The sequence below is a fragment of the Prionailurus bengalensis genome, chromosome B1 (assembly GCF_016509475.1).
Source record: "Prionailurus bengalensis isolate Pbe53 chromosome B1, Fcat_Pben_1.1_paternal_pri, whole genome shotgun sequence".
Lineage (NCBI taxonomy): Eukaryota > Metazoa > Chordata > Mammalia > Carnivora > Felidae > Prionailurus > Prionailurus bengalensis.
In genome coordinates this window covers 106111867-106139766 of record NC_057344.1, presented here as the reverse complement: position 1 = coordinate 106139766, position 27900 = coordinate 106111867, and the positions used below count along the sequence as shown (strand labels likewise).

General features: G+C 38.3%; 1 protein-coding gene across 1 annotated transcript in view; it reads left to right on the top strand.

Moving 5' to 3' along the window:
* The first annotated feature begins 14357 nt into the window (after positions 1 to 14357).
* NDST3 (N-deacetylase and N-sulfotransferase 3) overlaps positions 14358 to 27900 on the top strand; it is a 184220-nt gene continuing 170677 nt past the window's right edge. Inside the window, 2 exon segments of the mRNA XM_043569644.1 lie at positions 14358 to 14504; positions 26496 to 27628. Of these exon segments, the coding sequence (XP_043425579.1) occupies positions 26606 to 27628 (1023 nt within the window). The 5' untranslated portion in view covers positions 14358 to 14504; positions 26496 to 26605.

The following is a 27900-nucleotide window of genomic DNA, read 5'->3' as shown; positions in this document are numbered from 1 at the left end:
CTCTGGGCACAATTTGGGGGATCTGCATTTTTGCAAATATTCCCAATGAACCTAATTCAGAGAGTCTGTTTGAGAAACACTTGAATAGATGGGCAGAACTCGGGGCCCTTGACTCCAAGTTGAATATTGTTTCTCCTATACCACAACGTCTTTGACTTTTTTGTAATTTTTAAATTCCAATCTTAAAGGATGTGCAAATATTTGGAATTATAATTCCAAAGTGTCCATTGAGTTTCAACCATGATTTGCAGAAGTTAGTATGAGGAATGTCATTTCTTTCTTGCCGGGAGTAGTTAGCTCTACCTATTTAGCTACATGGATGTCTCTTTGCCTATTTCCATATTATGGCAGTTTTGTCTACAGAGGGACAACTAAGATCTGATATGTGTTTTTTGGTCAAAGACACAGATGGGAACTCAAAACATGACCCTTTGGTTAGAACAAAACCACTGACTGGCAGTTAGATTTACAAGGACACCATCACCTTGAAAAAGAACTTCCCTGGGAACACATGAGTGGCAGCATTTGATTTACCGTTGTTAAATGTGCTCTGGTTTAAAAAAAGAAAAAAGTGCTGTATCTCTCTGAAATTGGAAACTATTCTTAAAATGACAAATCACTGGACTATTTACCTTAACATAGAAGTTCAGTAAATAACATTGCAACAAAATAAAATTTGGACTTGTTCATCAAATGTATGAAGCAACTTGCCAAGGAAGAGGAAAAGATACATTTTTCCACTTTTCACCAGCTTTCTACTTTAGCTTCCTAGAGGCAATACCGTCTGCCCATTCTACCTTGATCCAGCAGAGAAGCAACTGTATCTACAATTGCTCCAAATGTAAGAAACATTGTAGAAAATTTCTTCTCTTTTTTCTCTTTTCAGAAAGTGAGAGAGAAAATTGTTGTGTTTTTTTGTTTTGTTTTTTTGTTTGTTTGTTTGTTTGTTTTTTTAGAGAGAGAGTAAGCGAGCAGTAGAGGGAGAGAGAGAATTAACAGGTTCTACGCGGGGCCCCATCTCTTCACTATGAGGTCATGACCTGAGCCAAAATCAAGTCCGATGCTTAACCAACTGAGCCAGCTAGATGTTCTGAAAATAGTTGTTCAATTTAGGATAATTATCGGCTTCTTGAAATTAAAAAAAAAAAAAGCTCTTTCTTTCTTTAACTTAATTACCTGGCACGGATTTAAAACACCAACCACTACAAATAAAAGTTCCATTTCACAAGAATAAGAGAAGTTTAATTTAAAGGACTTAAAGAATCAGAGTTGAAGGCTTCATTCTACTGCTCACTTGAATCCCTTAAAGCCTGTACCTTGAACCTCTGCTTCACTGGTAGATAATATAGTGAATCATCTAAGAATTTAATAAAACTGGATTATAAAAGATTTTACAAACTTTAAGTTACAATTATAATCCCATCTATATTATAATTTCTAATTAGGGAATCCATTTCAGTGATTTGAAAGTTTCTACAATAGTTATGAGGATTTAATTTGATAAATTAAAAAAATTCCAACTCACTCCATGAAGTACAGTTGACCCATGACCATATGGGGCGGGGGTAAGGGGCACTGAACCCCAGTATAGTTGAAAATCTGTGTATAACTTCTGACTCCCCAAAAACTTAACTACTAACAGCCTACTACTGATCTTAAGCCTTACTGATAATATAAGCAACTGATGAACAAATATGTTGTATGTTATATATATAAGCTGTAGTCTTACAGTAAAGTAAGCTACAGAAAAGAGGATATTATTAAGAAAATCATAAGAAAACACATTCACAGTATTGTATTCTAAAACAATACAATCTATATATAGATGGACCAGTACAGTTCAAACCCATGTTGTTCAAGAGCCAACTACACACTGGCATTATGGGATCTTGCCACCAATGCTCCTGCATAGTGTAAAAGCACAGCTAAACATCCTGGGAGCATTTCAGAAGAGGAGCACCTCAATTTGGTTACCTATTTTCTGTGAAGTACTCTTGAACATAAAAGCCTCTGAGTGTTAATTGACACTTTCACCTTGAATTGGAGAGCCTCTATAAATTATCATCATTTTCTTTTAAATGTCATGTTGTGCTCCTCACATCATTTTATCCAGTTTTCCTCATTTCTAAAGGAAACACAGTAAGATTACATGGACAGATTGCTTCCATCAATGACAATGTACATGAAATGCAATGACAAGAGCCAAGCCATACTTTCTTAACATGACTTTAGTTCAGAAGGTAAGGTTGCTATAAAATTCCAAAATTCGGGCTTTATGTTTCCTCATTTTATATATTGTTCTTAAATCTTTCCCCATGTATGAACTAAGTTGAAAATGATCCTACTTATTTTAATAAGTGGAAAATACAGCTAGTAATAGCATTTGGGCTGTATTTAACAGCTAACTATCCAACAAAAATGCCTCTAAATCTCTACTCTATGCAGACCAGAAAACCAGAGGTAGCAATAAGAAAGTCTTATTGTAAGAAAGTAGCAGGTGCTTAATGCCATCTGATTAGTGTGGAGAAGGAAAGATCTGGGTGAGGGATGGAGAAAGCACAGAGGTCTAACCTGATCTAAGAGAGATTTCATAAAGAAGCTGAGAGTTCAACTGAACCTTAAAGGAAGGGTCCACTTAAGTGCACAGCAGGTGAGATCAGCACAGCTGGAGAGTTGAGTAAAAGTATGGAGGAGGAAGGGGTGCCTGGGTGGCTCAGTGGGTTAAGCATCGTACTTCGGCTCAGGTCATGATCTCCCAGTTGGTGACTTGGAGCCCCGTGTAGGGCTCTGTGCTGATAGCTCAGGGCCTAGAACCTGCTTTAGATTCTGTGTGTGTGTGTGTGTGTGTGTCTGCCCCTCCCCCACTTATGGGTACACGCTCCCTTTCTCTCTCAAAATAAATAAATGAATAAACTTAAAAAAAAAGTATGGAGGAGGGAACTATATAAGGATTGTGAAAAGATCAGCAAAAAGCACAACTTATATATGCCCAAAGTTAAGCAATGATCTTATCAATGAATGAAAAAGAAATCTAGATATTTTAGGTACCCAAAATAAACTTCTATATCAACAGACAAGGGCTGGGGATCCAATTTATATGTTTAGTTATTGAGGTAATATTTCTAAACACAAAAATAGATGGCCCAAGTTGACTTTTTTTTTTAATAAAAGCTTAAATTTAATGAAAAAAAAAGGATGGGATATTTTGTCTCTTTCATGCCAAATGCTTGTGTGATTGGATTTTTCACATGGCAAGCAGATGTTTTACAGTGACTTCAGTAAACTTTAATCTTAATGGCAGAGAAGTCATGACATTTAAATGTCACAAATATTTGTAGAGGTCTTCTTTTTCAAAAAGTTAGAAACAAATTCCAGTTAATAATATTTACTGAATCGTTTGGAATAGTTCAGCATTACAAGATAGAAAAGTAGAAAAGACAAAATAATGGCCCAAACAAGATAAATGGTTATGCCCACATAAATTTTCCCCTCCCCCAGGAACCTAAATCTTGTCTAGTTCAAGGCTCCGCCATCCCAAAAGTGTGGTCCTCAACCTCCTGGCCCAGTAAAGTTGTAGCTGAGTTTTAAGCAATACAATGGAAGAAGACATGAAAGAGAAAGAGAGGGCAAAGGGTTTGTGCCAGCTGTCTCTGAAGGAGTATATTTATTATCAGATATTTACCATTGTACAGTTTCCTTAGGTCAGGAATACAGACCCAGCTTTGCTAGTTCCTTTGCTTAGGGTCTCACAGTGTTGCTATGAAGATATTGGCTGGATTGCATTCTCATCTGGGGGCTAAGTTGGGGAATAATCCATTTCCAAGATGACTCATGTCATTAGAATTCCTGTCCTGTGATTGTGTAGGTAGGACAGAGGGCCCTGTCTTCTTCCTGGCTATTGGCTGGAGGCTGACTTTAGCACCTAGAGGACACAGCTCCTAAAGGCTGTTCACAGTTTCTCGAGACCACCCACAGTTTCTTAAGGACATCTGCAGTTCCTTAACACATTAGCTTCCCCAAATGTGGCCAGTTATTTCATCAGACCAAATATTTATCTTCCTCTGACTGACTTATTTTGCTTAGCACAATACATTCTAGTTCCATCCACATTGTTGCAAATGGCAAGATTTTGGAGGGGTTTTTTTTTCTTTTTTTTTTTTTTTGTTCGTTTATTTTGTTTTGTTTTGTTTTGTTTTTTGATTGCTGAGTAATCATCAAGCCAGAAAAGAGAGCCTCTAGAGTTCATCTAACAAGATGGAGTCTTATGTAACATAACCTAAATATGAAAATGACATCCTGTCACTTTTGCCATATTTTATTGGTTTGCAACAAATCACTGATCCTGCCCACCCTCATAGGGAGGGAGATTATACAAGGGACTGAACAACAGAAATTAAAGATAATAAGGGCTTCTCTCATATCTGTCTACCACAGGAAGGTTCCCAGAAACCATCATACAATCTACCCTCCTGTATCCCATTAGCTTAAGCTGAGCCACAACTAGTTGAAAAATGTAGCCTTTCTTTCCTCCAGACTGCCATGTGTCCTGATACCAATGTGATTACTGTGGAAGAAGCAGAGAGTGAATATTGGGAGACAACCAGCAGACTGTCTTCCAATCAGAGACCTTCTCGTGAGAACTTCTACAATAATCCAGTGAAATAAGGAATACGACAGCGTCTGGCATACATTAGTAGGTAGTTGGATGATGTTCTCTGATTACATTTACTAATCTGAGTACATTTACATGTTCTCTGAGTACATTTACATTTACTACTACTTGTAGTTTGATTATGAGAATAGAAATTAAGTTCCATTAAAGGTAGAAAAGTGTTTGAATAGAAAATCATGCTCAATTTACTAGTACCCCAAGATTTGGGTCTCAGGTAAATCAATTTGAGGTAGCCTTATAGCTTTAATTATTATAAACATGATCAACCTGATAACCCTATTAAAAAAATTTTTATCTGTATAACCTTTTGCAAATTCCATAGTACTTTCTCACATATTGTATTTTATTCTCAATTCTCTCAATGAGTGTCCATTCCTCTCACTTAGAAGGTGAAGTTAAGTGACCAGCCCAAAGTTCAGTAACTGGCAAATAGCACACACAGCTCAAGCTAGTGTGTAGGTCATATACCTCTACATAGATTCTACTACACTGTAATGCCAAAAAACCAATTTCACTGAAGAATTAAAATGTGAGATATTAAGCATTTGAACAAATGCTTGATGCTGGTTAAGCTCTAGATATATGGAAATATCCAGATAAATTGACATATTTTTGTTTTGGCCTCTTTGCTGTGTTTGACATAGCCTCAGCCAAAGGACTGATGAAAAGGAGAGAAGGAAAGGAAGGGAAGGGAAGCCAGAGGGAGGGACAAGAGTTTAGTAAAGGGCTCTGTACTACTGAAAGAGATTTAACATTTGAATAAGTGACTATGAAGAGAAATCCTTTGATTGTTTTTTAAATTTTTTTAACTTTATTTATTTCGAGAGAGAGAGAGAAAGAGAGCATGAGCAGGGGAGGGGCAGAGAGAAAGGAAGAGAGAGAATCCAAAGCAGGATATGCACTCTGAGAACAGAGCCCAACGTGGGGCTCCAACCCACAAACTGTGGGTTAATGGTCTGAGCCAAAGTCAAGAGTGTGACACTGAAGCAACTGAGGCACCCAGGCACCCCATGAAGAGAATTTGTTAAGTAAACTATTAGTTACAAAAGTGAATCCAATCCTTCAGAAACGTGGTGGTTGCAAACACTGAGACCTTTCCAAAACAAGTTGTTGCTGGATTATAGAAATTAAACTCTTTCATGTACACTCTCCACCCTTCACTCTCTATTACCCTGGACCCTCTGTGGCTGTAACTGTGGTTTTTTGTTTCTTGCTTTTTTTTGTTTGTTTGTTTTATTTTGTTTTTCTGGAGAACTAAAGAAAGAAATTAGGCCAAATGTCATGAGTCACCAGAAGTCAGTCCCACAGAGACCAAAACCCTAAAGAGTCCGTTTCTCTGACCCTTTACATGCCCTTACTCCTCCCCAGACTAGGTCAAGTTGCTTGATATTCACTCTCATTGCCCAATATGTTTCATTGAGGCACTTAATTGTAATAATTGTAAGTAATGTAATTAAATTAATTGTGAAATAATAGCTCTGTAATAATAATGTGAAAGTCAGGAGGTCAGGGTCCAGCTCATTACTGTATTTCTGAGCATATTATATACAAGTATATACATACCCCTTACATATTTGTTGATGGTCTAAGCATAACTAATCCATTGGGAAAGCATCACAGTATAATGAAATGAGCCTAAGTTGTAGAATTATATCTCTATCATCACTTTTTTCTCTCTCTCTCCTCCCCACCCTACACCTAACCTACTTCAAAGGTCTCCAACAGTGTATAGACTTTGGAACTTAAATTACTTCACTTCCTAAACCTGGTTTTCTACTTGTACACAATGATAATAATACTTTGTTGACCTCTTATACAGGCTCCAAGACACACCATATACACAGTTGCAACATGTGGCAAGTGCTCATCATGTTTTCTGTCTCATTATCATCTCTGTTGCTATTTTTGTGCAGAGGTTCTATTATTACTATTTGTCCAAATGGTTAAGTTCTTAGGCAAAGGATCTGAAAAACAGCTACAGGTGGATACATCCATAAAATGACTAAGTCTGGCTTCAAGGAATGATAAGATATAGCTTATTATTTGTAAAGTAATATAAATTAAATTGATATGGTTTTCCTGGGTTTGTTTGGTTTAAATTCTATCTTATATTGAAAAACAATAGTTTTCTATATTGAGTTACAGTTAAGATTCATAAGGGCTAGAAAACTGTTGCTCCCAGAGTAGTGAAGCTTGAATGAAAAATATTCCTGTTACCACTCCAAGCACTTTAACCAAGTTTTAAAAAATCTTTCTTTGCATAAATATGAAGTTATCACAAGGTTTAGAACTCTAGAGAGTCTCTGCTAACCTTATGCCCTGCCCTAATCAACAAGAGGATTAAGTTCTAAATATATATTTTATATATAAAACTATAAGCATGGGGTGCCTGGGTGGCTCAGTCAGTTGAGCATCCAACTCTTGACTTCAGCTCAGGTCATGATCTCATGGTGGTGGGATCGAGCCCACGCAGAGTGTGGAGACTGCTTAAGATCTTCTCTCTCTCTTTCTCTCTCTCTCTCTCTCTCTCTCTCTCTCTCTCTGTCCCCTATGCCCCTTTCCCCTGATCATTCTCTCTCTCACTCTAAAATTAAATTAAATTAAAACTATAAGCACAATTACTAATGGAGTCTTTCAAAAGTTATTCTTTTTTTTTTAATGTTTATTTTGAGAAGACCATTAGCATATGTGTGAGTCAGGGGAAGGACAGAGAGAGGAAGAGAGAGAATCCCATGCAGGCTCTGCACTGTCAGTGCAGACCTGGACCCAGGGCCTGAATTCACAAACCAAGAGATCACGATGAGCCAAAATCCAGAGTTGGTCACTTAACCGACTGAACCACCCAGGTGCCCCTCAAAGGTTAATTCTTAAACAAAGTTTACATACACCTTAAGAAAAATAACATTTTAAGATTTGGATTCATTTGTCCAATAAATACTTAATTTCTTTTCCAGAGGGCTGCACGGTATCCTACAGAGGAAAAATAAAATGATCATGAATCCCCCAACGATTAAAATGAAACTTTGGAGAAAAATACTTTGCACTTAACTATTAGGTGTCTATAATTTCATTCATCTAAGTGTATGCATTTGATTTTAAGTTTTATTTTAAGAAAAATGAATGAGAGCATATACTACCTTTTCTCTCAGAATGCGAAAGATGCTAAGCAACACTTAAATTTAATGCCAGGTGAACAGTTTCCATTTTCATTTCTTCTATACTACTGAGGGCACTTGTTCATGTCTGAGGGAGAAAAAGTATATGCATAAATTTTCCCCTTACCAATTAAATTTTCATTTTTTTATACCCACAGTTCTCTAATTCAAATGTTTGGTGGAGAAGTCAAAAAGCCTCAAGCCTAAAAATATTGGATTTGTCAATCCACAAGGTACAGGGCATCTCAATTTTCTCTGCTATTTCTCTTTTCTCTAACAACTTCTCATATCACTATTTCAAAGACATTCTTTCAGAGGAGCAAAACAAAATTAATTCATACAACTCTTTCTCCTTGAATATTTATTATTTTCTTCAACCTCTTGAAATCAAAGGATCAGATGTAATGGAGAAACATCATCCTAAAATGGAAGGGAATATATTCTGGGGTCTTTATGAAGCCTGTTTTCACACAATTTGAGAGAAGAATCACCCACTATGCTCTCATAGTGAATCTGTCTTATACTACATGGCATGAGGCCAAACTATAAAATGATGTTTTAATGTTGCAAGCTAGTTCAAAGAAACACCTGAATGATGTTTGGTCCTGCCCGAATATTAAGAGATAGCTTTGAAGACTCACATAGCATGTTCTTTAGTTTGATGACTGCTTATATTTCCCCATTAAGATGGAACAAAACATCAGTTATTTCAACAGTTTACACTAAACCTATAGATATGAATATGTTTACACTGCCAAACAGTCATCACCCTGGGCTTGTGATTGACTCTACAAACGTTACAACCAGCACAGAAGAACTTAAACTACTTGCATATAGAGAAAAAACTATTTCTAAGGACAAAGTATTTGAAATTAAACAGAATTGATAGTAAATAATGAGTAGAGGTACTTTTTGGCTACAGAATAAAAAAAAATTTAATGACAGGATAAAATGATTTCCTTTATCAAGGACAGTATAAAACATTACCTATTAGACTAAGAAAATAAATATTTCTCTTCTTTAGTGTATTTTAAATGATCACTGTTGTGCAAGACTCTACCTGGGGCAGTGAAAAACAAAATGAAATAGTGACGGAGGCAGCCCTCAAGGAGGTAAGAGTGTAGCTGCCATTTGCCTGTTTCTAAACCTTGCTACTTCTTCTTAAAAAAATTTTTTTGATAGTTTACCTAAATGAATGTATGGAGAACCAATTAAAATATTGACTTTATTATATATTTATTATGAGTAACATAAAAACAGGTAGTTTTGAAAACCAAATAACATATAGAAATAGATGCTCATTCTTACAGACCACATGAAGACAATCAGTGTTCTCAATAATGTTCCAATCCAGGGGGTCATAAAGTGTGGCCTCGGATAAGCAGCATCTGCATCACCTGGGGACTTGTTAAAAATGCAGATTCTCGGGGCGCCTGGGTGGCTCAGTCGGTTAAGCGTCCGACTTCGGCCTAGGTCATGATCTCGTGGTCCGTGAGTTCGAGCCCCGCGTCGGGCTCTGTGCTGACTGCTCGGAGCCTGGAGCCTTCTTCAGATTCTGTGTCTCCCTCTCTCTCTGACCCTCCCCCGTTCATGCTCTGTCTCTCTCTGTCTCAAAAATAAATAAACGTTAAAAAAAATTTAAAAAAAAATGCAGATTCTCAGGACCCACCCACCTTGACAAAATCAGAACCTCTGAGAGTGGGGCCCAGCAACCTGTGATTTACTAGGCCCTCCAGAGGAGAATGCTGTACCACTGAAGTTTGAGAAGCAGCGCTCTAAGTTAGTCTACCAAGGTTTAAATCGCTGTTCTATAAAATGAGATCTGTATACCACTAATTCAACCTTGTATACTTTTCACAGGCAGTGTTTGCAAGGAGACTTGGAAACAGGTAAAATTAATCGTTCTGTGGCTTCCAAGAAGCCTGATACCCCTTCCATTTCCTTTTCTCATAACCAATCATTTTGCTGAGATTTTTGGTTTTGATATATTTTCACTTTAGCATCTCTTGAGATAATAAATAGAGTTGGGGTACACTTCTTTGAGCTGAGTTAGCAGCTACCAGCTAGAATACACTTTCTTTTAAATCTTCATGCCTTGACTTTCCAACAGCTGAACAGTGTCACTAATTACTATAAATCCAAGCTGGATATTTTTCAAGAAAAGTGATAAATTTACTAGCTATTTTATGTCAGATATACTGATGTGCTCTTTATAAACATCTGTATTTTTAAAAACTACTTAGAATAATATATTGCTTTAATTTAGACATTGAAAAATAGAAGACGATTGCAATTGAAATGACATTCCCAAAATTCTTTTATAATCATCACTCTCCACATAGAAGCATTTAGATGAAGGCCAAAGACCTATCAAAATATACAAATAATTTTAACCTATTAAAAATTGTTAAATCTTTGTCACTGTGATTCAAAGCCTTATTCCAGAGTCATTAAATACAATAATCATTTCAACTTACAAAAGTGCATAATTTGTTGTTTTTCTCTTCTTTTTAATGGTTTCTATAGGTATTTAGTTTACAGACTCTTTCTTTTGCATTTGAAGCTGTGGGTCTGACAAAAATATTTCATATTGTCTCAAGGCTTCTTGGAGGTTGCTAGAAGCCTGAACTTCCATTTTTGAGGTCCTTAGTATTTATGTAAATAGTAGTAATAGATAAGCTAAAGGTGGTTACAAAAACTGTGGCATATCCTTAAAGTCTACACTAACACATTTGTCACATTAAAAAAAACTGTATCAGCTCAGGGCAGCTGGGTGGCTCAGTTGGTTAGGCGTCTAGCTCTTGGTTTTGGCTCAGGTCATGATCTCACGGTTTGTGGTATTGAGTCCCACACTGGGCTCTGTGCTGACAGTGGGGAGCCTGTTTGGGATTCTCTCTCTCCTTCTCTCTCTGCCCCTTCCCTGCTCTCTCACTCTCTCTCAAAATAAATAAACTTAAAAAAAATTTTTTTAAATATGATATCAGCTCATTTGGAGATGATTTGAGTTGCTTCACAAATGTGAGGCTTTGGATCAGACTGCTTTCTTCACCGCTGCCTCATCCACTGTTAGAGGGTCTTTGTTGTCTATAACTAGCATTACACTAAATTGGAAAGTCTCTCTGGAGGAAAAAACTGTTCCCTGGCCTTAATGTTTCTGGGTTAGGGAAAGAAGATAGGAAGGAAAGGCTAGAGGGGGCAATGGCTGACACAGCTATCTGTTCCTTCCCTGCCTTTCTGCTGGGCAAGTGAAGAGAAAGGAAATATAGGCTGCATATCGATCTGCTACTACAGTGACCTAAATGTCATATGTGCACAGATGGGAATTTCTGAAATAGGGCTATAAGATTTAACTATCTCATAGGAAAAGATGGCATAACCCTAAAGTATCTGTACTTCCAGATGGATGGTTGGAAGTAGCAGTCACCCATGAAGGTAGCAGTTTTCCCCAAAGCATCGACAAACTTGATTGTGCCTCCATCACATCTGGCTAAAGAAAATGCCAAAATACAAGCATAAAAATACTAAATATCTTATTCTGTAGAAGTTTTCTTGATTTTTTTTTGCTTTGTTTTTGTGCAGGGAAGAAAAAAGAAGAAAGAAGTGAATGGCATTTCTGAATTTAACTACATATCTGGAAACATTCAGAATGTATGGAATCATGAGTCATATCTATTTCCTAAAATCTTATAGAAGAGTATGGCCTCCTATCCCCACATCAATACATTGAAAGGCAGGGAAGTTTCCTGCTTTGCTTTTCTTTTTAAAATACTACTGTACTCCCAGGGTCACTTCATAAATGTTCAATGATTTTTTTTGATAACTGAAATGATAAATATATGCTACAGATGAAATATCATATAGATAACAGAGCAGGCTTTTTTGAAAAGGAGTACAAAAAAATAAATCCACATTCTTAAAATCCCCGAAAGGCACAAAGTGGGGGCACTAATGAAAAAAGTTTTTTAAATAAACCAATCTAATACATGTCATATGGCCAAAGAATTTTATCATCTTGACATTTTTGTAGGCTACTAGAACCAGTAAAGGGTTCAGTCATTTCTATAAGCTCTCTGTCATTTAGAGCAAGAAGGATATACAACTTTCCAGCTTTCTAAAATCCCAAACTAACTCGGGGAACCTGGGTGGCTCAGTCGGTTAAGCGCCTGACTTTCGATTTCAGCTCAGGTCATGATCTCACAGTGGTAAGACAGAGTCCCAGGACCACTCCTCTCTGGGTGTGGAGTCTGCTTAAGATTTTCTCTCTCCCTCCCCTGCATGCACACGCTCGCTTGCTCTCTCTTCTTTCTCTCTCTCAAAAACAAAACCAAACAACAAAAATAAATAAATAATATAAAATTCCACTCTGACTCTTTCAGGGCATGGGAATATCTAATCAAAGGTCCAAAGGCCCTCATAAAGTTAATAAACAGCCCAAATGTTTAATTTCTGTATCATTTGGGTCTCTCATTTCCAATGGACAGAAATTTCAACTCAAGCTGCCTTAAAGCAAAACTGAATATATTGATTAATATTTGAAAAGTGAAAAACAAGATAAGATCTTGTATCTGGATTCAGAGCTTATATAGCCCTATCTGTGTTTAAGTTTTCTCCAACTTCCAGGCATTCCTCATTTAGCTTCATTTTCAAACTTCATTATGGGGGCACAAGAGGTTCCAAGCTCACATATCATTCTGCAAAGTCCAAATAGAAGGCAGTCCACTTCCTTAGGTGGGCGTGGGGAGGGGGGGTGGCAAAAAAAAAAAAAAAAAAAAAGTCCCTGGATGGTGCCTTTACTGTCTCTGATTGGCCTGGCTTGGTCACATACCTTTCTGTAAACTAATCCCAGCTACTAGGAAGACATAACACTTCCAATGATCAGAGCTGAGTAACAGGTCACCCAGTGGGTCAGAGTAGGTGTTTACCTGAAGCAGATGGGCTAAAGGGTGAGGCAGTGGTTGGACTCGCTCAAATAAACAGGCTAAATGTTTCCATAAAGAGGTGTGAGTAGCTGGAAAACAATCGCCACAGATAGCCACTACAAGTAACCGTTAGAAGACCCCCACCATCCCCACTTATTAAACTCTCACATATGTTGCTATGTTTAGTGGATCAAAATGAGATTTAAAAAATTCATTCGATTGAGGCTCCTAATCAAACACTAGTTTTGAAGGAGCGTAACCTCACACCTTGTACCCAAAATTTTGCTTCAATTGTTGGTCTTCCACTTGTCTTCAGGAACTGGAACACATGGCCTTTCGGAAAGCTGGCAAACAGAGACAACTCTGGTTTACAACCTGGAAGCCAACCGCCACACGCTGCCAGGTCAGGTCACCAACAGACGCCAAGATCAGAGGGGACGATGCAAGTGCGCCCCCACCGTCCTGGAGACGCCTCAGGGATTCGCACCCACTTCCCAGGAGGCGCGACCAGTCTCATCCTTGGCAGCCTCCACCCTCTGCCACCAGGGGCCGTCGGAACGGGCCGGCAGGGGCGGGACGCCCGGGATCCGCGCGCCTGGAGTGTGGCACACGGATCCTGCGAGTCGACCCCCGGCTTGAGGCGGGCGCACCGAGGCGCCTCCAGCCCGGGGCTCCCGCCCTTGTCCCCACCCCTTCCCCGGGCGGGCGCGCGCGCGGGCCGGGAGCGGGGAGGCGGCGGGAGGGCGGCGGCGGCGCGGCCGGGCGGGTCCCGGGGACGCGGTGCGCGTCGGAGCGAGCGCACGAGTCCCCGGCTCGCCCGCCACGCTCGCCCCGCAGCCGCTCCCCTCCCCGCGCCGCCTGCGCTCCGGACCAGCCCGAGTCGCCCACCGGCGGCGTCCGCGGGGACCACCCCCGGGCGGGCGAGGGAAGGGCGGTCTGCGTCGCCCCCCTCCACCCCCCGGCCGGCTCCCGCCACCGCGAAGCCTCCGGACGCCGCCCGGACCGCGGGGCCGCCCCGGAGAGTCGCCGAGGCCGAGGACCCCGGGAAGGAGGATCCCGCGGACGGCTGCAGCCCGAGGTAATCGCCAGATGACTGAGGGGGCCGGTCCTCGCCCGGACACCCGACCCGGGCGACTTGCAATGCGGACTCCGGAGGTGGCACCCTCGAGCCGGACAAGTTTCTCGCGTTTTGAAGGGGTCCTGAAACCGTTTACTCGTTTTTATTTAATTAGCCTTTCCTCTTCTGTTTTAAATAAGTGTATTTAGACAATGAGAAAAAAAAATAGCCTCCTGGATGACTGACTGTAGGTTTATAAATATAATCCCGAAAGTTTTGCATGGTGTGGTTATTTGCTTATGCATATTTATTAACCTGTTAACTCTTCAGCTAGTCAGAAAATTGACATTTAAAATATTCTTTGAGGAACATTACAAGTTTGCTGTTGCGTTCAGGCATCGTTTTATTTATCAGCTTAGTTAGCATCTGTCTTCCCGAAGTGGTACCAAAGCCTGTCCCTTGGCGACGGGTCTTGCATGTGACACTCTTGCCCTCTAGTGCCTCACCAGCTTGGTAGCAGTTTGATGGCTAATATTAATAAGATGTTACATAACACAAGAGCACTGGGCCAGAACTGGCATTGTTGCCACTTGTGAAGCCCAACAGCCTGAGCCGTTGGTAGTGGATGCTGCTTGTTCAGTTTCCTTTATATCCATTGAAACTTTCGCAAGCATTTTCAGCGCTTTCAACTCTCATTCCAGGTAAGTGCATCTGTTTATTTACACTATCCATTAATGGCTCACCCATAATATGAGGGCTTTTGGTAAGAGATAGCAACTTTGTTTTCAATTAATCTGAGAATTTCAGGATTAAACAAGCGCCTGATTTTATTCTTGTGGAAGAAATAGAGTATTTCAATTAAGTTAAATGAGACACAGAAATATCTTATCATTCTGAGGTAATTTTAAAGCTTCTCTCCCTTAAGTAAAATTGAAGTATCAAGGAGATGATCCTTTATAATTGTTAAAGATCTCCACAAACAAGTTGTAATTATTCTGCAGCAAAATTGTTAAACAGAACCCATGTCTATTGCTTGATGGACTAGAGATTTAAACTATAGAGATTTAAACTATAGCTACCTGTCTAGACAGTAATGATACTCTTTTCTATTTGATGCAATTCATTTTATAAATATTATTTAAAATTACGTAGTTAATAAAATTAGATGCAACTGGAAAGAAATTATCAACCTATGTATTGAATATAGAAACCTTAAAAGAAAATACATGTATCTTCCATTTAATATGTCCACTCCCCCCACCCCAAAAGAACCCGGTTAAAATTCTTTAAGAGGTTTACTTAAGCTCATCTTCCAACTAGTTCTTCTAATATCTGGAAACTATTTAAGCTTCAAACTCATTTAAAGTTGAAATTTTATTCATATTCTTTATATACACATTGAAGTACAACATTTGTAATCTGGGAAGAGTTTTGAGGAAATCACTCCTAAGTAAACAGCTACATCTTCATATTAGAGTAAAATAGAAATCAAATATTGAGATACATGTGAAACTGATCTCCAACCCACTTTTTCCTTGTGCTTAGATAATATCATATTGTCAACTATAGAACAATGCTATTCAGCGTAGAGGAGAATGATATGCAGGGCAAACTCTCAGACATCTGATATTCAGCTGAAGGGCATTTTTCCCTTTTTCTTCAACTATAGTGTCCTATTAATATTGTATTTGAGAAGGAGGTTTCAAAATTAAATTTGAAAGAGACTCTTCTGAAAAATAGTACTGAACGTATCAAGAGGCTTGCCCTAACAGAAGCTCTTTTTTTCTTTCTTTCTCCAGTTAACCCAGTATCTACCGTCTCTCATATTTTTATTGTTTTTCTTTATGGTTCTAATGGTAAAACAGAAGTCTTCTTTCTTTGTATAAGTAAATATTGCTATTAAATTGGTCACATGAATTAATTTCTTCATAGGTTTTAGAATGAAGGATTCTTAGGTTACTAAATGTTTTTAGATAAAACTTTTATCTCTTTTTGGAGAGATTTGTTATAGTTTAGTTCAGTTGAGTTAAGGTATACCTTCTCTTTCAGTATATTTTCTTGAGGAAAGTATTATTTCTGAAGATAACAGCAAGTTATTACAGTAATTTGTGGTGTAACTGAAAGGTTTGTTGGAAAAAAAAATACTGTGGAAGAGATAACCAGGCATTTGAGGTTCATTTTTCTGGACCATATATATTCTACTGAAGAAGTTATCGTGAGCTAGAATCTAAACATTCAGTGATCAACTTGCTATTTCAGAATTTCAAAACCATAAAGAAATGACAAATTTTTCTTTTAATTTAGGGAATCTTAAAATGACTTCCTTGAAACCTGGTTAAGTCTTAACTGTTCTTTAGTGATTAGTGCCAACTTTTAAGCTTAAGTATGTATATGTTGAGGTATAAAATACAGTCAAAGAAAATGATATTTACTTTGTGGTATATATGCACTATAAAAACAGAGAAATAGAATTGGTGATAAAAAAACACTATTCTCAACTAAATGAATGTCTTGGATTTATAATTGCTTAACAGTTTAGACAACAGGAAAGAACAGTAGAAGTTCTGTCTCCTGTGCTGTGGCTGTTGAGGACGAGCATATTTACACTGACATGCCTGATCTCTGAGCACCTGTCCAGATTAGAGAATGCTGCCAGTCCACAAAAGTAACAGCTTACATTATAATGATAATTAGCTTGAAAAATGCTCAAAATTGTTTTATAATGGAATTTTTTTTCTTAGAGTACCCAATAATTGGTTGTAGAAAACCAATTGGTTTTTTTTTGTTTGTTTGTTTGCTTGCTTCTTTGTTCTTAATAAAAACTATATCCTTAGGTCTGGGATGTCAAAAGGACCTTCATGTTACTCTAAACATTCTTCATCAATTTTATGTAAGTTGCATAACAAAAAAAAATCAGGCTTCTCTATAATTAATGTGTATAACAAATTATTTCACAAAAACTCTGATAAATTACTGAGGGCTGAAACTCTTTTTTTTTTTTTCAAAAAAAAAATTTAATATTTATTTATGTCAGATAGAGAGAGAGAGAGAGAGCAGGGGAGAGGCAGAGAGAGAAGGAGACAGAATCCAAAGCAAGCTCCCGGCTCTGAGCTGTCAGCACAGAGCCTATATGGGGCTTGAACTCATGAACGACAAGATCATGACCTGAGCCGAAGTCCAACGCTTAACCAACTGAGCCACCTAGGCACCTCCTGAGGGCTATAACTCTTGATTACCTATTGCCAAACATGAGTTTACAAATCAAATATTAAAGTCTTATACTAAAACATTTTAGCTTCTCAATGATGGGTATTCATTTTACATACATTGCGTTTTCAATTTTTTTTTCCTTAGGTTACAATGTTTCAGAATAACATGAAGCACCATATAAATTCTAGGTCTGGTTCTGCCATGAGAGATGTACAACCCCTCTTGCTAGCTCTGGGCCTTGGTCCCTTACCTGGAAAATGATGTTCTCAGAGATGCTTTTCTGTCTTCTTTGTTGTCCAACACTGTGAAAATTGTTCTGAAAGATAGGACAAACAGACGTGAAAAAAATTAAAGAATAATGCAAAACTTGTTGATTAGTACTGTTGTCTAGATATTTAGTAATAGATATGAAACTTTTAAAAATAACAGTTAACACTGCTAGAATGGTTACTTTGTACCAGGTACTGTTCTAAGCACTGACATATAATTTTTAGCTCATGTAATCTTCACAAAGATTATTTGAGGTAGAAGCTCTAATTATTTCCATGTCATAAATGAGGAACTCGAGACACTGAGAGGTTACCTTTCTAAGATCATATCCTTGCAAATGGTAAAAATGGGATTCAGTTTGCATCTGGCTCCAATGCACATGCTCTTAATCACTATATTATCTCTATGTTTTCAAGTATTTGTGCTTGATATGCCTCTTGATATAAGAGAGGCAATTCACACACCACTTCAAATCATTTCTACCACTTCTACCCTTGCGTACTCCTACATATGAAATGATCATTTATTCCTTCAAGAGATACTTACTTGGCACCTATTATTGTGTCATGCTTAAACCAGTGCCCAAGACCATTACAGGTGGTGCCTTCCCTAATGGAGTATAGATGGTCCAGTTTAGGTGATTTCTTTCTTCTCCCGTGAGACACCAATTGGATTGAGTGTCACTTGTTCTAAAAGATCCCTAGGGTAACAGTGGAAGAATTTATCTGACTTCTTTGTTGATGCCTCCATAGGATAGAGAGTAATAGAACCAGGACCTCAGATTTCCTAGGTCTCCCTATTATATTTCTTCATTGCTCCTCTCTGCTCTCTTTGCATTATCCTCTCTTCAGATTGGCTGCCTTTGCTTCTCCAGTTCATATAACCCACCCTAAAACATAGCCAAAAGCTCATCTGTAACTTTACATCTTATGATGCAGGCAAACAAGGAGAGACTTGGTTAATACTCTTGTTCCCATGACTCTGAAGAAGAATAAAAATGACAAAGGTTGTATTAGATCCTGAAAGCTGCATCGGCAGTAGTCATCATGCCCTGCAATTAGGCAGGAATACGTTGCTGCATACATTGTAGCTCAATTTAAGGGGATTTGAGAGACATTTTCTCCTTTAAGTCATACAGACAGAACAAAGGGCAAGCAGTAGTGGGGAAGTTTTCTTGTGTTACCTCGCTGGATGGCACAGCACTGAGAGAGGGGAACAAAAGTATTCTTTTCTTCATAATTTCTAAATACAAAGAAGGAGGGGAAATGGCAATAGAACAGCACTTTTCCATTTAATGTATCAAACAAAACTAATGCCCCCAAGTGCAGCTATTTGCCTATCCATCCTAAAGTAAAACCACAGTTCTAGAGACAGAGTGTATTCTTGGTCGTACTCCATGCAAATCAGCATCTGCCTTGCCTACCACAGCGGGGTTCAATTAACATGACACAATTTCACACATTTTTTTTTCCCAGAGAAGAGCATGTTCTTTGTCAATTTTTAATACTACTAAATTACTTTTAGCAAATTCATAATGTGTTTGAGGCCTCCCAATGCATTTTTCAACACCATAAAATACAGTTAATTTTGTGAAAAGAGAATGTTGTCAAGATCTTTTAAATATCTTTCATTTATGTTAGAACCTGAAGTTCTTCAGTTATTAATACTCATTTTCCAGATGGCAATCTTTTTCTCACATTTCTTGTACTGCCAACTTCAACGTGATTTTATTTCATTTAGAAATTGATTTTTACTTTGGGATGATGGTGGGTGTTAGTGGAAGAGAAAGGATAGGTTACAGAGTGACAAGTAGGCATGTCACTGTGCAGATATTGTAATATTTTGCAAAATGCATGTGTGCATAGATTCAGTTCTTCAGTATGTATATGGAATTGCTTATAATTCCAAAAAATAATTTCTCCCTCTGCCTTTTGTTAATGGTATATAATTAAAGAATGCCTAAAGTTTCCTTGGTGGAAAACAGGTGTTTTCCTTTTTAAAAACAGATGCATTGCAAAACAACCCCAGACATGCTGAATTCTGAAAAAATATCAGAATGGGAAAAATAGATATTTGAGTAATATCCAATGAAAGGTGTATTCTGGATGTGACTGATTTATAGCTGTGGATAAAGTGGCTGCTGCCATTCACAGTGTTTATATTATCACCTGACTGAGGCCAATGTGATTGATGGAGCTACCCATTCATGGAAGATGGTTGGACTTACTGACTACTCTAGTTTGTGAATGCAACTACTATTTGTAAAATTTAGTGCAGGCTCTTTTCTCACTCATTTAACAATTCAGTGGGATGTTCTTACTTCAGTCACTGTATTGATATCAAGAATATAGAGGTGATCAGGACAGGTACTTACAGATGCTTCTAACCTATGGAGAAATGCACACAGTCACACATGACTAATTATAAGTATTGGATGTGCTGCAGAGGTAAACTAGATGGTGATGTGACAGGGTGTAAAGGGGAGACACAACAGATCTGGGGAATCAAGGAGGCTTTTGCGAGGCAGGAATATTTATGCTTAGAGCTGTGGGCTCTAGAGGATGGAGCCAGATGAGGAAATGGGAGAAAACTAGACAAAGAGAACAGCATGTGAGAAGACGCTGAGTCAGAAAAGAGGCTGTCTCTTCCAATTTACCTGGAACTTGGAGGGGAGCACACCCTTGAATCAGACCTGAGATGTAAGAGTTGGAAGCATTCCTCACAGTGTCTTGTGGGGAATGTATAGAAATTTGCATTTTAATCAGTAAGTGAAATAGGCAGCCATGGATACATTTTCTGCTAGGAAGAATCAGTCAGATTTGTGCTTTGATGCTGGGCTAAGAAAAGTATAAAAGGAGCCAAGAGTGTTTATGATGAGGCTAGCTGTTGTGGTAGTTCAAGTGAGAAGAACATTGCCTCAGAAAGGAGAGAAGTGTACTGAAGAGGCGAGGTGAGTTTTGGGAAATGGAAATGAGAGGACTTGGGTTTATGTAGATGAGCCGAGGTGAGGGAAAAGAAGGTGTCAAGGATAAGGCACTACATGGTTGCAGGGAGATGAAGACAATTTTAGACAGTAGATCATAATTCAATTTTAGATAAGTTGAGTTTTCTTGTGACACAATTCCAGTAGAGCTAAACAGTGGTTGCCATATAATGAGAAAGAATAGAGTTACTGTGAGTTGTGGTTATCTCAAGTTGATAGTTCAATTTGCAATCCTAAAGCTCAGAGGAAGAAGGGTGGACTTAAAAATAAACATTTGGAACTTATTGGAGCATGGATGGCAGTGAAAGCCGTTGAGTGCATAAGTTCATCTGGGGTAACGGAGAGGAATGAGAAGCCCAAGGATGAACATGATGCTGGATTATGCCTCTGACTGAGTCTTTTCCTCTGTTCTGAGACCCATCTAACTTTAGCTTCCTACATCAAAGGTGGACTTCCTATATCTCCCACAACTCTGCTTACACTGGAATGCTTGTAGCTGTCCCTCTAAAATCCTTAGTGAATTCTAATTGGCCATCTTCAGATATTTCACATTTCCTATGTTATTTATGTCATCATCATCATCAATATCATCATCATCATTAACATCATCATCATCACAGGTAACATGTAATATATTCATTCTATGTGTCTGACAGTTTTCTAAGAGCTTTCTGTAGTTTATCTCATAATTCTCATTAGAACTCTATTAATAGGTACCTCAAGTACCCCCATTTTCATATGCAGAAACTGCAGCATCTCAAGATAATACTACCCAGTATCCATTTGCTACATGTTCCCAAACTTGCATGCTGTAGTTGCTTTCCCAGGTGTATGGCATCTGCAATGCAGACTGTCAAGTTCCAATTTCAGTTCAACCTCTATGAGTGGTGGCATCTTGGACAGGTTACTTAACTTTTAAAGGGCCCAACACCATGTTGGCATGTAGTAAGTGTTCACTAGTTTGGCTGTGTTGTTGTTACTAATTCTACCTTCCTATATGATGTGATTTCCTTTGGTGATTTCCTTTCCTCATAGGAAATCCTGATGAAGTGGTGATGTTTATAGCCAGTCCAACCTTTCAGCTTTCCTGTATTTGCTCTATTCCACAATGCCTGCCTAAGTGGTTTGTTGATTTTCTAAATTTAATTTACACTTCCTTGGTCATTCAGCATATTCCCCATCATAGGTTGAATAGGCATCCCAAAGCAACCAATGGTCAGCTCTGTACTTGTAAAGACAGTTGTGTCCATGGAAACTCTCTGACATGCAAGCTGGTGTGTCTGTTCTTTAGTCATTCAGGGAACTCTTTCAGACCATGCAAGTCTGTAATTTCCAGTGTATTTTTGTGAGAACACTTCAAGAATACAATCATCACTATACTGAAGCATGTCTTGCTCTTTTTTGGCATTTAAAAATGTTGTTTATCCTGTTTCTTGTTTGAAAGATTACTGGGAATGACACAAACTCTATACCCTTGGAAAGAGAGACATTAAGCAAACAATGTTGCTAATAATATTTAGTAAGAGTTGTGATAAAGGCCTGGAACAAAAAGTAATTGTAATTAGATTACATAATCTTGGTATCTGGTCTAAAGGAGGAAGGGTAGAGTTGGTCAGGAAAGGCTTTTCTCAGGAATTGAGTTTGTGTAGCATATCCAGATTTGCCTATGACCCATTAATTTCAAATGTTTCCTTGTCTTTTTTGTCAACATCCAGCTATTTTATAGAACATTGTGATTTTGCTCTCTCTCCCTGTGCATCATTCAGTCACCTGTCTGAACCTTAGTTGCACATCATTAGCTCATGCCAATTTCCACTCTTTGCTTTTGTGTTTCTATTACTGGCACTTTTATTCTTCTATTCCCCAAACCTCCCTATTCCCCCAACCATAATTTATCAATAATCCTTTCTTTTTTTTTCCTCCCATCTCTTTTCATTTTCATTCCCCCTGATAACCTCCTTAGTCTGGACATTCACCACTCTCCACCTGGATTGCACACCAGCCCCTTAGCTGGGGGTCTCGACTCCATCCCCTTCTTCACTCTACAATATAGCATATACTCTCTCTGTTCATGTGAGTGCTATCTGTCCATTCTGGATACTACTGCTACACTAATCCTCTGTAAAAATGATTTTTATTGCCTCTTTTCTGTTCAGACACATCTAGTGCTATTTCTAAGTTGACACTTTTGTGCTTCACAGTCCTTTCTAAGGACATTCATTAATCTACAGGACTCCTTGAATGACGTCTTATTTCTGTTTTCACCCCAACACATAGTATCTTATAGTCTCACTCTCAGGTAAACATTGTAACTATTTCATTTCTTCAAACTTGTCAAGTATTTTTTAAGTTTATTTATTTTATTTATATATATGTATTTATGTGTGTGTGTGTGTGTGTGTGTGTGTGTGTGTATTTATTAGAGAGAGAGAGAGCATGTGTGCATGCACCAGTGGGGGAGGGGCAGCAAGAGAGAGAATTCCAAGCAGGCTCTGCACTGTTAGCACAGAGCCTGACATGGGGCTTGAACCCATGAACTGTGAGATCATGATCTGAGCAGAAGGCAGACACTTAATCGACTGAGGCACCCAGGTGTCCCAACCTTGCCAGGTATTTTAATAAGCTCTACACCCAATGTGGAGCTTGAACTCAGGACCCCAAGATTGAGTCCCATGCTCTGCTGATGAGCCAGCCAGGCACACCCCTCACCAGGTATTTTTCCTGACACGTTCATCCCATTCTCATATCCAGATCTTGCTCATCACGCCATGCCCCCTTCAAGCACCATCACTGTTAGAAACTGCTTTCCTAAATTTCATTAATCTTTCTTGCTCTTTGCTTTGAAACTTGTAACAAACATAGTCTGTACAGCATAAATCACTACCTAGTATGTGAAACATAGTGTTGGCTGTTTTTTCACAAGTCATTTTCCCCAGTGGAGACCATGCTTCTGCAGACAAGAAAAATTCTTAATACTACTTCTGTGGTATCTCCTGCACCTAATACAGCACGAAGCCCAAAGTGAGTGTTCAACAAATTCCCGATGACTGATTGCAGAATAACCAATTGATCGGTATCTTTGGGTGGGTTCAGATTTAATATCTACCATAGTGGCTTTTTTTTATCCTATGTTAGGATGGTATGATTATATTTTCTTAGTATTAAGTAAAAAAGACATTAAATCCAGCTAATGTATAGATAATTATAATCATATTAATAATGTGTAACTTTAAATATAAATTATGACATTAGAATAAAGTAGAAGTGTCAAATTAACTTCTAAGGTTAATATGCCATTGTATTCAACTGATTCTACAAATAGTCATTGGATGCTTACCCTGTGCCTGGCACTAGGGGCTCAATGATAGACAAAAGAGGCCTTATCTCCACTCTCTTAGGGTCTACAGTTAGACAAGGGAGACTGACTTTAAACAACATTTTAATTACAATAGTTGTCAAGAATTGCAAAGAAGATATTTCTACAATGGCCATGTGTAACTGCTGGTCTTACCAAGTTTGGAGGGTCAGCTCCATCTGAGAAGATTTCACAGGGGAACTGTGTGGAGGGGCTTAGTTTTCCACATGTACCTGTCTTCCCCACCTGGCAATGCCCCACAAGTGAAGGGCTCAGGAGAAGCTGCTACAGCGTCATCCCATGCAAAAGGAGTGACAGCAACATTGCAGTCCATTCTGAGATTTTCATAGCTAACAGACATACAGAGAATGGGAAGTAGTTGTTGGTGGATGAGGTTGCAGCAGGAACAGTAACTTTTAAGAGTCTATACTAGAGACCAAATTCGGCCACAGCAAAATGAGATACGCTGTCAAAAAGGTTTAGATGAAACTTAGAGAACCTTAATGTATCCATTTAAATATCTTAGACAAAATCCTACCCTCAGAGCCATACACTGGAATACCGTTGGCTTCAGGAGGAAACCTGAAGAGGTTAATGGAAAAGAGATGTCTTTCAGTATTTCCTATTTGCTAATGGAGAAGGTAGCTTTGATAGGTTCCTCATACCCATCCTACATACTGAGAGCAAATACTACTCACCACTTTGCCTCATCACAGATGAGATTAGTATGAGTTACATGCCTTCACTTCTGACAATAAGAACAAACTAGGAAACACTGCTATCTGAAATGCAAAATGTGGTAATACATTTTGTATCTATTCAAAAACACTCCACAGCTAAGATTGAAATGGAGGCATAGAAAGATGTGAGATTTTGTATACTGCTGTTACACTCCAGAATATTATATTATTTATAAGTATGTACATAGCTTTTAAAGTGCAATTACTTTTCAAAATGAAATAACTACAATTACAATGGAAACTCTCAGTGGTCCTGGTAATTTTGATCTGCTTAAATTATACCTACATCTACACTAGAATGTTTAAAAGAGCAGAATGTTATCCTTTACATTAGGCTTATTTGCAAGCATGCCAGATCACTTGATGGCATTTTACTCGGCAGACCCACATGTTCTGCTCCTTCTTTCTTTGCAGTGTCCCTCAGACTTGTCCCTTCCCACGTTCTTCCTGACCTATGATCACTAACAGTGGCTGGCTTATGAGAAATGAGCCTGCACTGGCTTGCCAGCCTTGACTCTGACAGTGCTCTAGGATGTCTTCCATGTATTGATTATCAGTTCATTTTCTGGAAAAATCTCACGCTTCTCATGTTATTCTCCAAATCAGGAAAGCATAAAGGTTCCATGTGGGTTTTCTCAACCATGAATTTCTGCACTATCAAATCTCTCCATAATCTGAGTTACCAATACTCTGTGAAAATTTATTTTTTAGGTATTTCATACCATTGCCTTCCACTCCTCATCAGTATTCCTTGCCCAATATGGTTCTCACTCCTGCCTCTATAAAGTTTCCTCTATCTCAGATGCCTACTTTTATTACCCTCCTCCTTCAAGGCTCTACCCAAATCCTATGTCCCTTTGATACAGACTTCCCCACTTGCCATGGTCTCTTTTCTTGTCTCATTACAGTCATTTGTCTCTAATCAGCAACCATATATTATTGTCATGCTAGTCACTGTATCTATAATTTTGGACGCTTTAAAAATTCACTATGTTGACCATTTATGTTTTAAATAGAAAGATAGTTACCCCATAAATATGTGAATGAATGACAGAGGCACCCTAAACATTTGAATGAATAATTACAATATATAATTTACAGGATAAATATCCTATTTATAAGTATCCTATTTATCCTACAAACATCCTACAGTTATACTCCAGAATGTATTATTCATAAAGATAAACATATATTATTCAAAGTACTGTTCGCTGCTAATTTCATGGGTGAATATCACAGGATCTTAGAGCCAGAATGTTCTTGGTGATCATTTATTCTAACCTTATCATTTTACTTAGAAGGTACTGGGGCCAAAGTGACACAATTAATAAGAGGTAGAGGTGCAGTGAACCCTTTCAGCCTGCCTTATGGATAGTACCTTTCTTAATCTTTTTTTTTTTTTGTATTCTATGATATTTCCAGGACCATAAGACTCTAATAAACTTCTGCTCTAAGAAGCCCTCATTTTTCTTTCTTGTTATGTTTCAAAAGCTACTACATTTTTCTAAGATTAGTAAGACTTTAAAGGGATTTGAAACTATAGCATGACAAGGTATTTCATGAAGTTTTATAGTTATTTTCATTGATTTAAAAAAAACACTTATATAGTACTTTTTTCATGTAATTAATGAGCTCTTTTCCAAAAATCAGAATCTAATGTCTTAATTGGAGCACTTAGTGAAATATGTCCAAACTTCTTTGAATTTTCAGTATATGTAGTTAAATACATATGCAGTGTGTGTGCGTTACATGATGTGGCATTGTGTGGCTCCAGTGACCTCTTTGGGGTCTTAGTTATATATTACAGAGTTTGATGCAAAGCTCGATGAATAAAAGGAAATTTCTTGTTAGCCCAGTGTATTTTCTATACAAAGGATAGAGATAGTGTGTTCAGTGGAGCCCTTTTCCTGTTTCTCATCCAGATCTGTCCTCATCCAGATCTGGGCAAAAGAAAAAGAGGTTTTCGTGCTAACCATACACTATGGGAGAAACAAAAAGGCTTTCTTACCAACCATACACCAGTCCATCTGCCTAACAGCTTGCCATTTGTGCCAATCAGCAGGACAAAACCTTGCTCACTTAATGCTGCAGAATGAATGTATGATATCCTATTCTATTTTATTCTGCTTTTCAGACTATATTTTCTGTGAGTCCTGATCAAGTGATACAAATGCGCTGCAATGGTGACATAAACTATCGACTGAGACTGGAAAAGTAGCTGAACACCATCTTTTCTTCTTTTTTATGGTGCTTCTATTGGAACAGTCTGAGGAAAGCATATACAGCATGAGTTTTATCATGAAGCTTCACAGACACTTTCAAAGGACCGTTATTCTGCTTGCCACATTTTGTATGGTGAGCATTATTATTTCTGCATATTACCTGTACAGTGGCTACAAACAGGAAAATGAACCCTCTGAGCTAATGTCAGAAGTAGACTGTGGGGACTTCCAGCACCCACCATACAGGCTCATGGAAGTCAAGACAATGAAGCTTTCTGATGCCCCGAAGACAGACCCCACAGTCCTGGTGTTTGTGGAGAGCCAATACTCATCACTTGGTCAAGACATAATTATGATTCTAGAATCCAGTAGATTCCAGTATCACATTGAAATTGCTCCTGGAAAGGGGGATCTCCCAGCACTTATAGAAAAAGCGAAAGGCAAATATATTCTCGTTATTTATGAGAATATATTAAAGTATATAAACATGGACTCTTGGAACCGAAGCCTGTTAGATAAATACTGTGTGGAATATGGTGTGGGTGTCATTGGATTCCACAAAACTAGTGAGAAGAGCTCACAGAGCTTTCAGTTAAAAGGTTTCCCTTTTTCCATATACGGAAATCTTGCAGTAAAAGATTGTTGTATTAATCCTCATTCTCCATTGCTTCGTGTGACCAAATCTTCCAAACTTGAAAAAGGTTCTTTACCTGGAACTGACTGGACAGTGTTCCAGATTAATCACTCAGCCTACCAACCGGTAATATTTGCCAAAGTAAAGACCCCAGAAAACCTTTCTCCTCCTATCTCTAAAGGTGCTTTTTATGCCACTGTCATACATGACTTGGGACTTCATGATGGAATTCAAAGAGTTTTTTTTGGCAACAACTTGAACTTTTGGTTGCACAAGCTCATCTTCATAGATGCTGTCTCCTTCTTGTCAGGAAACAGGCTGACACTGTCCTTGGACAGGTATATTCTTGTGGATATTGATGATATTTTTGTGGGAAAGGAGGGGACAAGAATGAACACCAATGACGTTAAGGTAAGGCTTTTTATCTCAAAGTTTCAAAGTTTAGGTTATCTCTCAGTAGGTTTACCAACTGTCTCAGATTTTCTGGGGCTACGGGATTTCCCAGGACGTGGGATTTTCATTTTATTGGAATGTCTTAGGCAAACTGGGATGAATTGGCTACCCTCAGCTATATTTGAGATATAGGGCTATTTCTCTCTGAATTAAGAAAAATGAAAGCTGTGCTAAAGGATTGAGTGTGGCAGGATCCTGAAGTGTTTTTCTATGTGTATGTAAAGCTAGAG